The 15,763-nt window shown below is 41.2% G+C and overlaps 1 protein-coding gene across 6 annotated transcripts in view; it reads right to left on the minus strand.

The window, feature by feature from the left end:
• PHF20L1 (PHD finger protein 20 like 1) overlaps nt 1-15,763 on the minus strand; it is a 66,598-nt gene that overhangs the window by 7,112 nt on the left and 43,723 nt on the right. For 5 of the 6 annotated variants that reach the window (XM_068983339.1, XM_068983338.1, XM_068983336.1 and 2 more), the window contains 4 exons: nt 14,727-14,834; nt 5,548-5,712; nt 1,793-1,974; nt 713-812 (listed from right to left, as the gene is read on the minus strand). In XM_068983339.1, the coding sequence (XP_068839440.1) occupies nt 713-812; nt 1,793-1,974; nt 5,548-5,712; nt 14,727-14,834 (555 nt within the window). The remainder of the gene's footprint in view (nt 1-712; nt 813-1,792; nt 1,975-5,547; nt 5,713-14,726; nt 14,835-15,763) is intronic. The other variant, XM_068983340.1, reaches the window with a different exon arrangement.

The following is a 15,763-nucleotide window of genomic DNA, read 5'->3' on the forward strand; positions in this document are numbered from 1 at the left end:
GAATGAATGAACAAATGCCTACATTCATGAAGGTTTAAATAACTCTCCTGCTTCTTTGTGTTATTCATCTGATACACACAAGAAAAGGCAGCAGCCTTTATCTGAGATGCTTGCATGGGTTCTGCTGGGGAACTGGAAGCACACACCACATGTAGGACACTGCTGCTCAAAGAGCACCTGCAGCAAGGAAGGCCCAAGTGCGGGGGAGGCAGGTGCAGGAGCTCCTCCCGGTGCCGCCAGTCTAACCATCTTGAGCACAAGGCACGTGAGGCCCAGGCTCCTACTTGCCCCGTCAGTGAAACAAAGGGGTCGGATGTGGTCCCTGGGCATCCCACCTGCTCTTATACTGCAAGGTCATGCAGCACCCCCAGAAGCTTGTTCAAAACCCCGTCAGGAGGAGCCTGAGTTCAGGCTATGAATCCATTCAAATAACCATACATTAGCCTATTTAGAAATCAACACACAGGAGTACATTGAAGAGCGAGTTCTTCTCTAGGAAAAAGCCGCAACCCGGTCCTTCCTGTAAGGCATTAATTATGCTGATGAATTTATGCTAATGTTTTAAGTAACTGATGTGGAAAATAAAACTGTTAACAGTGAAAAACACTTTCAAGTTTTAACAAGCAAGCAGTGTCTAGCTGACATGGAAGGTGGGACGTCAGGCGGCGGATGTACAGTGGGACCGGTGAGCGCAGGAGGGACGGAGGCTTACCCGGGGGGTCCCGGCAGATGTAGCAGAGGTACTGCTCCGGGATGCTCTCCTCCAGCAGCCCCATGCACACGCTGTGCTGCCAGCACAGGCACTCTTCACACTGCCGGAAGACAACCGCGTTTCACTTGCTGGGAACTAAGACAAGCCCCTTCTCTTCAGCTAGCTGGCTGAGTCCTCCTGCGGCTTCGGCCCGCTCACTTCTTAATCCACGTCACAAAAGCGAGTCATGACTTACCATGAGCTTTACTTTACTTAAAGTAGACTATTTCAGGAACTTGGTGCACCCATTAACATGTGCTTTAGTAAACTGGCTTAATCACAAGTAAGTCAAAAACTATGTCTCCTATTTCCCACATCCTTAAAACTTAAAAATTGCTTATTAAAGTAGAGAAATTAAAAAAAGAAAAAAAGCAACTTTGAAGCAGTGTGTGAGGCTACAACCTTGTGAAGTACTACTTGTGTGGTGAACCTACAAACTTGTAGTTCCCTTATTTGAGAAAACCACTGGAAAGCGGAGAAAAGAAGAGTAAGGAGGAAGTTACTCTTTCTTCGTTTCTAGAACTAACCTCCAGATCTTCCAAACGTCATCACAAAACATGGGTTATGCTTTCCTTTGTCTCAAAGATCCCTTTTCTACAGGGAGAGGTGATATGTAAGGGTAATCCTTGCAACAAAGCTTTCCTTTAATCTTCGACACTGTGGAAACTCTGTTTCAGTATCTGCCCTTTAAAGGGTGACTAGATGACATAAATTACTAGACAACAGGATTCAGACCAGCAGGAGAACAGTTCTATGGTCTCCCCTTCAATGTGGAAGCTTAGCCGTTTTAATGGCTCTTGAAAAGAATCTTAGCTTGAAAACCTCAAAATAAACACCCTGGAGACAGGTCCTCGGGTAAGAAAACTACACTTCATCTGAAGATGAGACCTGACAGTCGTTAAAACTGGTACTTTAAATGTAATGACAAGCTAGAAACCTCCATCTTCCAAAGGACGGGGAGGAAAAAGAGAACACAGGTGCCCCCACGCACATGCCGAGCACCTGGACCGACTGATTCCTGTGAAGGGGAACACAGGTCACCTGAATCATGAAGCCATTCTCCTCGTCCAGCTCACAGATGCATCGCACAATTTCATTAAGAGCATCGTCTTCATCCTGAGACTCTTCAAAATTCGTTGAATCAAAGTCCTGATTGTACTCATCCCCACTGAGGAGCAAACTCTCCGTGGAAGAATCATCCAGGAATTCCATGTCCGATAAGTCTAGAACATACATAAAAGTGCGCTCAGCACTGCTTTTTCCAGTTTTATGTCATTTTCTAGAAAGAAAGGTGCTGTGGGAAGTGCATATAAGCTATTAAGTATTTAGACAGGGAGGACGGATGAATGGGAACAGAGTATTTGCTGCCAGTCAATGAAACAAATGATTTTTGAAGCTTGGGTGACTGTGACTGTTTTACATCTTATGTTAATACCATTACAAGTGACTCAGAAAGTATCCTCTAGTCCAGGTGCTTATAGAAGTGATGGCCAAAGTGGATATTAATAATTAAAATAGGCAGTCTTCAAATGCTTTCACAAACATTATCCCTTCTGATCCTCACAGCAACAGGTCATAGAAAGAGGTTTCATTATTTGCACCATACAGATAATAGCACTTCAGGGAAGTGAAAGAGCGTGCCTAGGAGCTAACAGCAATACGACTCTTTAACAATCTCAGTAACAGTAACCAGCACTGCACTTCAGAGACAGCAGGGACCACATGAAGCACTTTGTATATAAGACACAACCTGCCAGGCAGTGTAGCCAGCGTGTGGTAAAGCCAACTGCGTGCCAGGACAGCCTCATTCTAGAGCCCGTGCACTCACGGATCTCACCAGGATTTCTTAAATCGGGATTATGAGTTCCCTGAGGAATTTAATAACATTCTAAATTTCATTTTGATAAAATCCCCCCACCCCCTGCAAAAAAGTACATCCCAGAAGTTAGATTATATGGATGACCACTACAAAGACTCTATTTAAGTGCTAGGTTTCAGGTTTGTTCTTGTAACAGGGTTAAATCAAAGACTACCATTTAGCTCAGGCTACTCCAGAAAAATAACTGAGGCAAATATAAGGAAATACATGAGTAATGACAAAGGGAAAGAAATGACGGCAGGACGCTAGAAGTGTGTCGGAGTGTGGGTGGAGAAATGCTGGGGAACCTGAGTCGTCCCACTGCCCGGAGGCTGCTAAATGGGGGCCATCCTCAGAGCAGAGAGGGCTCCTTCCTCTCTACCTCACCTCCCTAACGTGCAGTCATGTGCTCAGACATTCCTCCACTGCTGTTTATTCACTTCCCCTTTCTAGCAGGTCAAGCGTCCAGGGGAACAAGGGCTTTTGCACTGCTGACTGCTCCGCAGCCAGTGCTCAGAGTGAAGCCTGATATACACGACAGCCACTCCAGCATGCTTTTGGAAGTGGGGAGGAGGGAGTCGTGATATAGAGAAAATTTCCTTTTCAGACTTAATCAGATCAGATGTAAGCTGCCTCAACTCAAACCAAGTAATTCATGCTATCTGTATTCTAAATATTTCATATGCTTTAGTTTCCTTATCAGCTTCGAATCTTGGCTATTTTTTCCCTGACTCAATGTTTTTGAATGTTTTGTTTCTGATTTACAAAAAGTTAATGTTTTACAAAAAAACACATGTTTTTTCTCCTTAGAATCTTGGGACATCTTGGAGAGTGAGGTCAGTAGAAATGAGGATAATGGTAAAGAAATACAAGAAAACATTCAAGCAGCAAGAAGTAAATCAATTAGCTATTATAAAATATTTTAATATTAACAATCTGAGTAAGAAATTTCACTTATTCATACTCTTCCTAACTGAAATCCAAAATCTTTATTTTTCTCTTGGGCTTTCCTGAACACAAGTTCATGTTTCAAAATGACAGACTAGAACACAGATGAACAGTTTCAAACACTGCTGCACACATACGTGGTATTAAACGGATGGCAATCATAACAGTAATGAATTTAATTTAAACACTATTACCCTTAAAAGGAATTATACATGGGCTTGTATAACCAAAACAGCCAGGCTTTATGGTGTTAGAAGGCAAATTTGATATACTGGCCAGAAAATCCAGTCTGACTAACTCACAAGCAATAAAGCAATATTCAGCTGAATTCTGGAGGCTAAGTAAATGGGTCACAGGGTTGGAAGTAAGAAAAGCAGGTACAGGTTCCCTCTTGCACTGGACCACCACCTGATGACAGCTCCAACCAAGCGGCCCCAGCACACTGCTGCCCCCAGAACTATCACTCCTGTTTCCAGACATAGTCCCCAAGTGCACTGTCCAAGTCAGCACTACCTGGGAACTGGTTGGAACCCAGAAATTCTCTGGGTAAGGCCCAGAGATCAGGTGTAAGAAGTTCTCTAGCTGGTTCTGATGCACCCTCACATTTGAGAACCTCCCCACTTTCCTTCTCAGGGCTCAGAGCTTGAACACGTGAAGAGCAAGGAAACGCTCAGGACACTCCTTCTAGCCCCGCTCACCTGTTCTAGTTCCGGCCACACCACTCGCCCATCCCCCACTCTCCATCACTCTGCATAAACAGGCAACCATCAGACCTTGATGACTCACAGGATGGGGGTTACCTGATTTTCAACACCAGCTACCAGGGCTATCTTGCCAGGATCTGCCCTCCCAAAACCCCCAGACCTCTACCCTGCTGCAGCACCTAAAATACCTGGTATTTTAGCCTCACACCAATGAATATAATGTACACCTAAGGTTAAGAACCACTGGCCCAAAAGGGAAAAGGGGATGGACCTTTTCCCTAGTCCTCCCTCCCCTGTTTTTCTTAGATTTGAGATTTTAAAAATCTCACAAGTGCTAAGTGCTTATTTTAGGGTCAAGGGAAGAATATACTTTTCTCTATCGTGAGCTAGAAGGGAGTTAGGCCTGGAAGAGAGCAGGCGGTAACAGTGCCAAAGAGAAACATGACCTGGCATCCGCCACGCAGGGCACTCAAGAAGACAGGGGACCCCCTAAACAGTCCTGGGATTTCACACAGGATGGAGCCCCATCCTTTACCTTCCATTCCCTGACTGTGCTGGAGCTCCAGTCTCAAGCCACTGCTATCAATGTCTATAGTTAAGAGTCTCTCTCCCCACTGCTTAGCACACTGGCAGGAGAGTCCTCACCCCCTCCACCACAGGGACTGGACTTGCAGGAGAACCTGAGCCTTTCCAACTCCAAGGCTCATGCCATCGCCTAACTGGCTTTCTGTCAACATGCCTAACACCTGAATGTGTTCCGATCACTGCTTGGACCACATTTCCAGACTTTTGGTTACAGAAGTATCTGTGATCTGGAATTCAAAGTGTCTTTTTAAGACTAGGATAAAAATCTGGTAGAAAAAGCATTTTCTTTGGAGTTAAGATAGACCTTGGTTTGAATTTTAATTCTAATACTAATTAGCCCTATAAGTTACTTAACCTATAAGCCTCTGCTTGTTTGTGCAGTGTGGGTAATAGTATCTATTTTATAAGCTGGCAGTGAAGAATATAGTGCATGTAAAAACACCTGCAGAAGACCAGTACACAGTGGACACTAATTGTTTCCTTACCGCCTGTCCTACAGTTAGGTAGAAATGCTTGTTCTACTTCATATAAAATTTAAAAGTAGCTAAATTTCTAATGTTGAGATTTTCATATTGGTTTATCGAGTAACTTTTTAAATTGTGGGCCCTGCTCAGACAGGACCTGATCAAGTATGCGCTGTTCTCAGTTACACATTTAAGAATCATAAGACTTTGTTTTAAGCATTACATGGTTACACATACTTTCACCACTAAGATCAACTGACAAGATTGCCCTTGGGTACTGATATGTTGTATTTTTCTCCGTAAACATGCTTCGCAGAGCCAGAGAACTCCCAGAAGATCGAGTTAGTGGAGAAGAGCACCTTTCCAAAAATTCTAGGGAACTGTCTTCATAGTCTGAATAGTCTGCAACATAAGATACATAGAGAAATATTAATAAAGTGTCAAGTAATCAAGAAGAGTCACTACAAAAATAATGAGAAGGTCATGTTTTATGACACATAAACAAGCATGCCACCACTTTCTCTTCTCATCCATGAGCAGCTAGATCATCATGCATCTGATGAACTGGCTTTGGCAAGAACATTGGGAGATACACCCCAGGCAGTGTCTACACAGCAGGGAGCACCAGGTTCTAACTGGTATCCACAAACTCTTATTAAGTAGTCCAGAAGTGAACAAGGATTATAGTTACATTTTCTCTTCATCATAATCACAGCTATGTCTGAAGTTAAGATGTGGAAGATGGTAATTAACTGTTTGCTTTTCTTTTTTTTGGTAAAGAGATTCTCACGTCTAGCATGTCAATTATCATAGTGATAATTCAATCAATAAATTCAGCAGAAAACCTCTGAACTACATTAAATGGTCCAGAAAGAAATCAGTCAAAGTTCTGTCTTCTTCAGCTTAGACTGAGTGGTGCAGAAGGACTGGCTGAGTTGGGTGCAGTCGGGGGCAAAGACAGGAGAGGGTGCGAGTCTAGGCACATGGGGCGGCCACTAAGCAGAACACTGGGCACATCTGAATGACAGGACAAGCCCGTGGCCAGAACACAGTGAGGGAGGGAGGGAGGGAGGTAAGAAATGAGGCCAGAGTGACAGGAGCTAGACCACACTGAAGGTAAGATTTTATTCTTGGTTTTAAAGGAACAAAAGTCAAAGTCTGTAAGGAGGAGCAGGATGTGACACCCGTGTTTTAAAATTGTGGAATGGAGGGGGAGTCCGGGGAGCATGAACAGAAGTGGGGACACAGTTCAGAGGCAGTGGTACAGACCAGACAAGAAATGCTGGCAGGCTGGGCTGGGAGGATGGCGGCTGAGGTGACATTTGAAAGCAGACGCAGTGATCTGCAGACTGGAGACGGAGGGCTGTGAGCCGCCATCATGGGCAATTTCCAGGTTTCTGCTTGAACAACTTGGTGCTGAAACTGGGGTTCTGAGATGGAGCGGAAGCATAAATAGGAGGTGGAGAAATCAGAAACGAAATGTGAGTTCACAGGGGGCTTTTGAAAGAAGGAAGATCCTACACATTGTCCATACAAATCTAAACATGCGGTAGGGGTGGTGATGGGGGTGGGGGTCGGGGGGGAGCACAGGAGACATGCCAGCATTCAAGAATAAAAAGACAGGCAGTTTTCCATTTTGGCAGAGGTAAAGGAGAGGACATATTCAGCTAAGTACATAGATGTGGTGGAGAAGAGATGAGCCAGTGTTCATCTGATGGCTTCCATTTCCTCAACTGAGTGTGAGGCAAAGGATGTAACTAATGCAGATGAAGGAATAAATGAGAGGTAGAAAAGGCTGAAGAATCATAGAGAGTGGAAAGCAATGTTTACGAGAACAGTCCAATGCTGGCGCACACTGAGTCTCAGCCATTTGCAGTTGGTGGTTATGGGAGAAAGAATAACAGTCCCCTAAAATGTCCAAGGCCCAATCCCTAGAACGAGTGGATATGCTGGATCACATGGGAAATTAAGGGGAATTAAGGCTGCTGATGGAATCAAGGTGGTCATCAGCTGACTTTAAGAGATTATCTCAAACTATCTGGGTTGGCCCAGCGTAATCACAAGGGTCCCTAAAATTAAGAGGGAGGCAAGAGTCAGTGTCAGAGGGATGTAAACTAAGACGAGACCTGAGCCGCCACTGCTGGCTTTGAAGATGGGGCAGGACATGAGCCAGGACATGCGGTGGCCTCTGGAATCTGGGAAAGGCAAGAAAACGGATTCTCCCCAGAGCCTCCAGAGAGGAGTGCAGTCCTGACACCTTGGTTTTAGCCCATTAAGACCCATTTTGGACGTATGACCTCCAGAACCTTAAGAGCATCAATGTGTGTTGTTTCTGACTCACTGTTAGGTAGTAGTGTGTGGCAGCAGCAGCGGTCATCCTAAACACCATGGCATGGGCCATGCCAAGTATGACGTAAGTGTATTATGGGTACCAACTACTCTTAATCCTCACAGTTCTCCAACAAAAAACTAGTGCTGTTAGTGCTGTTATACAAATGAAAAAACAGGCAGAAAAGGTTCAGTTGCCCAAGAAGACACAGCTATCAATGGCAAAGCCAACATTCGAACCCAGACAGTCTGACTACAGAAGCCTTACTCTTAACTAGAAAAGCGTTATTAGCGGATTTTGCATCTGATACACACTGGGAAGCTTTTAAAACCACTTCTCTCAGGCCTCACGCCCAATGTCATTCAGCAGTGGGATGCTCCCAGACTATGCTCACACTGCCAGACCTCAGAGTCATCCCTCAGAGCCTCCCTGGAACTGCAAAGCTGCCAGCATCGCCTTACTTGAGCACAGGTGTGGAAATGTGAAGGGGATCTACTAAATGCTAGCCAGGTACTGAGTACTTCATAACAATCACCTTATGACATCCTAACAATGAATCTACATAGCAGAAACTATCATCACCATTTTACACACAAGGAAACTGAAGTGTATAGAATTTAAATAACTTAAGCTCTAAGTGTCACAATCAGGATGTAAACTTGCACAATCAGCTCTCAAAAGCTGCCCTTTTACTGATTACATATTATAAGGCCCTCTCAGAGAAAAGGGAAGTATTTGTTCAGTATAAAAATAATGGTAGAAATCTCAATTTGGTATTAAAAATAAAACATGGAGGACATTTAATCTCTGTACAGTATATTAGCACTGAACAAAAATAAAATTTCCTAGCATTCTACATGGTTGCATGTTAAGTCGCTTCAGTTATGTCTGACTCTTCGTGACCCTGTGCACTGTAGCCTACTGGGCTCCTCTGTCCATGGGATTCTCCAAGCAAGAATTCCAGAGCAGGTTGCCATGCCCTCCTCCAGGGTGATCTTTCCAACCCAGAGATTGGACCCAGGTCTCTTACATCTCCTTAAGTCTCTGGCAGGTGGGTTCTTTACCACTAGCGCCACCTGGGAAGCCCTAGCATTCTACACCGAACCTGTATTCCCCACTCTCATGCCCTATGGCTATTACGAATAGAAGTCTACTGCTATGTTTCAGGGTTAGAGCAAATGTCATCTTCTTCATAAAGCTTCACCAAGTAGAATTTATTTTGTATCACTTTTACCACACACACAACACATCACGGTAGATATTTATGCCTACTCCTTACCACTCCCAACATAAATGCTTGCTTACAAACACCTAGAAGGGAATCTTTGTTTTTACTATATAACACTTTGGATTCTCTTTGCATTTCTCATTCTAGTTCTCTTAAACCTCTGTTATGTCTTCAGTTTCCCCATATTTACAGATACATAAAAGACAAGGAGATGAAGCAATTTGCTTAAAATAACAAAGTTAACCACTGGCAAAGATGTCACTCAAATAAAATCCCAAGATAGCCATTTCTCACACACACAGGACTGAACACAATGTTAACTTTATATTATGTAAACTAATTCTGGTAATCAAAACATCTGTCAACCCACAGTTGTATGGAATAATTATAAAGGATCGTTTAACTACTATTTTCCATAGCTTCATTTAAACTAACAGATAACTACTAAGGACTTAGTATGTTAACAGACACAAGGAAGGAAGAATGCATAGCCTAGAAAACAGTATTTAAGGCAAGGAGGTCAAAATTAACAACACAGCATGAAAATTAAGACTCAGAAGCTAGACTGCCTGGGTTTCAATCTGCTTTTCTCCACTTACTAGCCATGTGAGCTTGGACAACTCTCTTTTATCTTTCTGTTTTAGTTAACTGTTTATAAAATGGGGCTAACAGGCCCCACCATGGAAGGTTAATGTCGGGATTAAATGAACTAGTATACGTAAAATGCTTAGTATCTGGTACATAATAAGCATCACAGGATATGCAAAACTGCACTGAGTGGTAAAAGGAAAAGAATTTTTTAAACTCCTTGATGGTAGTAATTGCAGACTAAAATACATCTATTAGGAACGCATGCAGTAATAATGTGAATTCTTTAAAATTTAAGATGTCCTTAAAATTTCAAAGTTATTTAAAACCCCCTATTTAAGTTTAAAGAACACTCTTCTAATTTAATCACCTGGGGGAAAGTGTCATTTCCAAGATGAATTAAATAGCCCAGAATAAATTTTCCTCAAATGTAATAATTAATTGCAAAGATGCTAGTGATTACCCGCTCTAACACCTGCTGTGTACAAACAGCAATGCTCCTATGCATTGCTAGTCTTTACCAGGACTCTGTTTTCAAAGTTAAGATTTTCATTTATAGATCTGATTTTACAATGCAAAGATATAAGGTTCTTTTTAATTAAAAAACATGCAACCTTTTTTTAAAAAGGTTTATTTCTTTAATATGTGCTTAGTTGCTCAGTCATGTCTGACTCTTTATGGGCTGTAGGTCACTAGGCTCCTCTGTCCATGGGGATTCGCCAGGCAAGAATACTGGAGTGGGTTGCCATCTCCTCCTCTAGGGGATCTTCCCAACCCAGGGATCAAACCCATGTTTCCTGCATAGCAGGCGAAATCTATACCTGCTGAACCATCAGGAAAACTCCATGGGTCTTTATAAACAGTGTCACCATAGGTCATGGTGGGCTACAAGTCTGAAATGCAAATTTTCTCTGAACTTGTCCAAGACTTAAGTCATCCCTGGAGAAGGAAATGGCAACCCACTCCAATATTCTTGCCTGGAGAATTATATGGACAGGATAGCCTGGAAGGCTGCAATCCATGGAGTGGAAAAGTCGAACATGACTAAGCCACTTTCACTTACTCATCCTAACCATTCTCCTTTCTTTAAGTCATCGCTTCCTGCAATCTCACGTGCAGTCACTACCCCTCACTCTGCTACCAAGTATGGCCTGCTTCTTACTTTGTTCTTCATCAGCCGCTCCTTGCTGTCTGTTCCCCACTGTCACAGGTGCTTCAGTACAGGAGACTCTGCATCTGCTGCAGCGTACTAGAACAGTCCTGTTTGCTGACGCGACATTAAGGTGACTTAAAAAAAGCACGGCCCTTCCTGCCCTGACGCTTTGCCCTGACGCTTCAGTGTCTCCACTGGAATACCCAAGGCAGCCAAATACCTTCAGCTAGTTCATCTGGCATCTGGCCTGCAGTGTGACACTTGTCATGCCTGCATTCTGATATATCATCACAGGAGAGAAGTCACTAAACAGGAATCTGTGGTTCCTGGTTTCTGTTCACCTGATTTTTGGTTCTCTCCGGTATGACTTCCAAAGAGCTGTCTATGAAGGGGTGGGGTCAGACAGAAAAGCTGAGAAGCAAGGCAGAGTGTCTGGGAAGTGGGTTCCAGTTTTTCAATGCCATTTTGATCCCACATCTTCAAATTTACTTTAGAGTTTGAGAATACAGAAACTTTATATTCTGTGGGAAGATCAGATGCTATTTTTGACCTACAGAGAGAATTAAAATCTGAAGAATTTACCAACAATGATTACAAATTCTGAAAGTACCTCATTGGCGTCATAGTTTCTGAAACTGTTTTTTGTTTAAGTGTCTGATGCGTATGGGGGGGAAATGAGTATGACATAAAGCCGGTAAATACTACAAAATGCTCAGATAGTCACCATGTACTCTGAGAGAGCATCACTGTCACTTTTGGAAGGTTCCTTTGTGCCACCTTCAATGTGAACTGAAAAGTCCTTTCTCTACCTCACAGGCAACACTAATTCTGAATTTCTATTTATCATCCTCCTGCTTTCCTTTATGCTTTTGCTACATACATTGGAATCTCTAAAAAATATACTGCTTAGTTTTACACCTTTTAGATGTTTACATAAATGAAACTGTAAAGCTGTACATGTTTTCCTCTGTGACTTGATTCTTAGTTTATCCATTTTATTCATGCAAGTCCAGTGGGTATCATCCCTTTATTTTACACAGTGACACAGATCCCACTGAAAGACAGGAGGACCCAGGCCAGTGCCAGTGCTGCCATCAACATTCTTGCACATGTCTCCTGACAGACCGTGTGAGTTTAGTTCGGAATTTGAGGTCAACTCCACTCTCATCAGAAAAACATCGCGGCTTTCCCGTGGTGGTTGTACCACTGCCTCCACCTCCTCGGCACATCTGATACCTTTCACCTCGTAATTTCTGCCAATATGGCAGAGAGGAAATAGATTTCACTAGGTTCTGCAAGTTACATTAGGCAGCTTCGCCTAAGAGTGTGCACTGTCTTATATAACCACTTTCAGGTTTCCACTTCTGTGAAATACCTATTAAACTCTTTTGTCCATTTTCCTACTGGGTTTTCTTTCTCTTTTTGATCTGTAAGGGCTTGAAATACATTCTGAATACTAATACTCTGTCAGGTATTTCTGTTATGATTATTTTCTTATGGTTTGTGTTGTTTTTTTACTCTCTCTGTAAGGCTTTTGATGAACCAAAGTTCATTTCAGTCTAGTCACATTTTCAACCTTTTCTTTTGGGGTAGCATTCTTCATTTAGAAATTTCTGCCCAAAGAGCACAAAGATGACTTTCTGTACTTTCAAAGTTCTATAGTTTTGTCTTTCACATAGGAAGTCTCATCAGTATCAGTCTGATTGTTGTACATGGTGTAAGGCTGGAGTCCAGTTTTACTGTCACTATATGGATTATAAATTATTCTAATACCAATTAGTTACCTACCAAACTAAGAGGTCAGCTTTGAACAAACTAAGTTTTGAAATATGTATGATCTGCTTTGGATTATTCTGTTCTTAACACATTCTATTCCTTCAAAATACCTCCCTGCTTTGATAACTGAATAGTAACTCTCCTTATTCTTCTTCAAGAGTGACTATCTCATTCTTGGCTCTTTACTCTTCCATGTTAAGTTCAGAATCAGCAATGAATCTATACATTTATTTCAAGTGGCACCTTTTCAAGAGTAATCTACTACCCCATGAATATGAGTCATTTCCCAATTACTTAGGCTTTCTTTATGTTTCTAAATAAAGTTTTACAATCTGCTATTCAAAAGTTTTTTTTTTTTTTTAATGTAAGTACACACAGATGCATCAAATGGTTTTTCTACATCTATTGAAACTATGTTACTGTGGTGAATTTCATTAATTCATTTTCTAATGTCAAACCACTTTGCATTCCAATCCTATATGGTCATATTTTTAAACATCCTGCTAGATTTAATTCCATGTGTTTTGCCTCTTTGTCCACAAATAAGAACGGCCTGTGACTGCCCTTTCCCATACTGTTCTCTTCTGATTTTGAGAGCAAAGCTATTTAAATCAATTAAAATAAATTTTGGGGATTCCCAGGTGGTTCAGTGGTAAAGAACCCACTTGCCAATGCAGAAGACCTGGGTTCAATCCCTGGATGGGGAAGACCCCCTGAAGGAGGAAATGGCAACCCACTCCAATATTCTTGCCTGGGAAATGCTATGAACAGAAGAGCCTGGTGGGCTACAGTCCATGGGGTCCCAAAAGAGTTGGATACAACTGAGTGCCTAAACAACAATAATAACAAACTGAATTTGGAGTTGTATCAGTTTCCCAGAGCTGCCCCCAACAAATTACCACAAAACTGGTGGACAGAAATAACAGAAGCTTATTCTCTCAGTTCTAGGGGCCGGAAGTCTAAAATTAGGTGTCATCATTTAATTCTGGCATTTTTCATTTCTTCCTACCTTTTTTTTTAGTTCATTAATTTCTGTTCATATGTTTATTATTCATGTTCACTTCTACTTTTTCTGGGCTTAATCTTTTCTAACCTGTTAAGCTGGAGGCTTAGCTGACTTTGAGCCGCCTTTTCTTTTATAAGCATGTATGGCAATATTCTTCTCGCAAGTGCAATCTTAACTACATTTTCAAGTGTTGATACATGTATGATATTTTCATCACCTGCCAGGTTCTTAATATCTTATTTTCCCTTTGGCATTGTTCTTTCATCCATGAATTATTTAAAAATATTTTGCTTGATTTCTAAACATTATAGGGCTTTTTGTCTTTTCAATAGTGATTTTAAGATAACTCTCCAGGCAATAATATTGGAGTTGGTAGCCATTCCCTTCTCCAGGGGATCTTCCCAACCCAGGGATCAAATCTGGGTCTCCTGCATTACAGGCAGACTCTTCACCATCTGAGCCACCAGGAAAGCCCTTAAAATGTGTTGAGGCTTGCTTAAAGTTGCATCCCATGGTCCATTTTATCTGAGTCTATTTGAAAAAGCTGTCTACTCTGCAGCTGCTGAGTTCAGTGTCCTGGACAGGTCTGTTGGATCAACTACACAGCTGCCATCTTTCTTATCCTTACAGACACTTCTGGGTTGTGTTAATTAATTACTAAGAAAGATATGATGATGTTATTCAGTGATAAAACTTAGAAAAATGTAAAGTGAACTCAACCTTTATCACTATATGGTAACCTATCTCTAAGAATGATTTTTGCTTTAATGACTATTTAGTGACAAGCTGTTGTTAGAAAAATCATTTGTTTTTTCTCCAAGCTTTTCTAAAAATATTTTCCCTCACTTCTGGAAAGCTAATTCAAAGGACCTTAAATTCGAGATTGAGAGAAATTCCTTCACGGAGGGGTACTTGTTCAGGGTACCTAGTCCACCATAATGCTGGCAATGAAAGACTCTAGTCATTGCGAGAACTAATTTACAGACCACTTAACTTACTGACTGTAGCTAAACGGGCAAGACAAAGGAAGGCCTTAAGAACATGGGGATACTGTCCTACCTCAACTTTGTAAAAGAGGAAAGCTAAAAGAACCTTAGAATATTAAAAAATGGGAATCACCATTTTAGCGTAGAGTCAGCCTTCTGTATCCACAGGTTTTGCAACGGTGGATTTAGCCAATTGCAGATCAGTTTTTATTTCCACAGATGTATATAGAGCCTACAAGTATGAAAGGCTGACTACACCATGCCATTTGATACAAGAAACTGGAGCATCTGTGGATTTTGGTAACTGCTGGGAACTAATACCCCCGATACTGAGTAAGGACTGTACTTACCATGCTGCTTAGATTTCTTTTTCTTTTTCTTCTTCTTCTTCTGCTTTGGTTTGTAGTGATCTTTGTCTCTCTTCTCTTTTCTTTCTTTATCCTTTTCTTTTCTCTTACCTAAATGACAAAAAGGAGTCAGTTAGTAATCATGACTGATCCCGAGGTGTTCCTTTGTGGTTAACCTAAAAGCAGCATTTATGGTTTAATCAGCTATTCCAGTCACCTGCCCAGAGTGGATGGATTCAATTAAACTGTTCCTGTCATGAGTCTGGAACTCCTGATTAGCTTACTGGGCTATAAGAGGGAATCTTCATTAGCAGTGTTGAGAAATCCCAACTCCTGACACCTTAAAGTTAACACAGACAGTAGTTAAAATTCTTAAATGAGTAACGTAACTCAGTTTCCTGATGTGGCAAGAAATATACTCCACAATTTAAGAAAAACTTAACTGAGGAGACTCAGCATTTCCACACAAAATTTAACAAGAAAATGTATTAGAAGATTAAAAAAACTTGAACTTTTTTCTTTTGGAAAAATATTTTAAAAACTAAGTCAAATTCACAAATAATTCCTTCAGTCTTTCAATATTTTCCACGTATATAAGAATGAAGATAAAAAGCACAAAGAAGTAAAAACTTAACTCATTAAACTAAATTTTGTCTTAAAATTTTAAAATATTTCTTTTTTCTCAATATTATGCACTTTAAAGAAAATGAACAGATGTTAAAACAGTATCCTAGAATACTTTATTTAAAATTAACTCATCACATATATTCAACTATTGTCCAACTCAGAAAGGTTTAGCCCACAGCTTATCAACCACATTGAACCATCTTTGAGTAACTCAAGCTCCAGGGAGCTAATTTGTAGAATATTTAAGACTATTATCCATTATTCCAAAACTTACAGTCATGATAGCACAGAAGACAGAAAAGACAGCAGAAAATTTAGTATCTTTTTATAAAGAAAGTACAAAAAAAATGGCTGGGAAAAAAAGGCTATTTTAATTTACCATCCATTCTCTAAGGATCAACAATATTAAATGG

This window comes from Capricornis sumatraensis, chromosome 11, assembly GCF_032405125.1.
Source record: "Capricornis sumatraensis isolate serow.1 chromosome 11, serow.2, whole genome shotgun sequence".
Classification (NCBI taxonomy): Eukaryota; Metazoa; Chordata; class Mammalia; order Artiodactyla; family Bovidae; genus Capricornis; species Capricornis sumatraensis.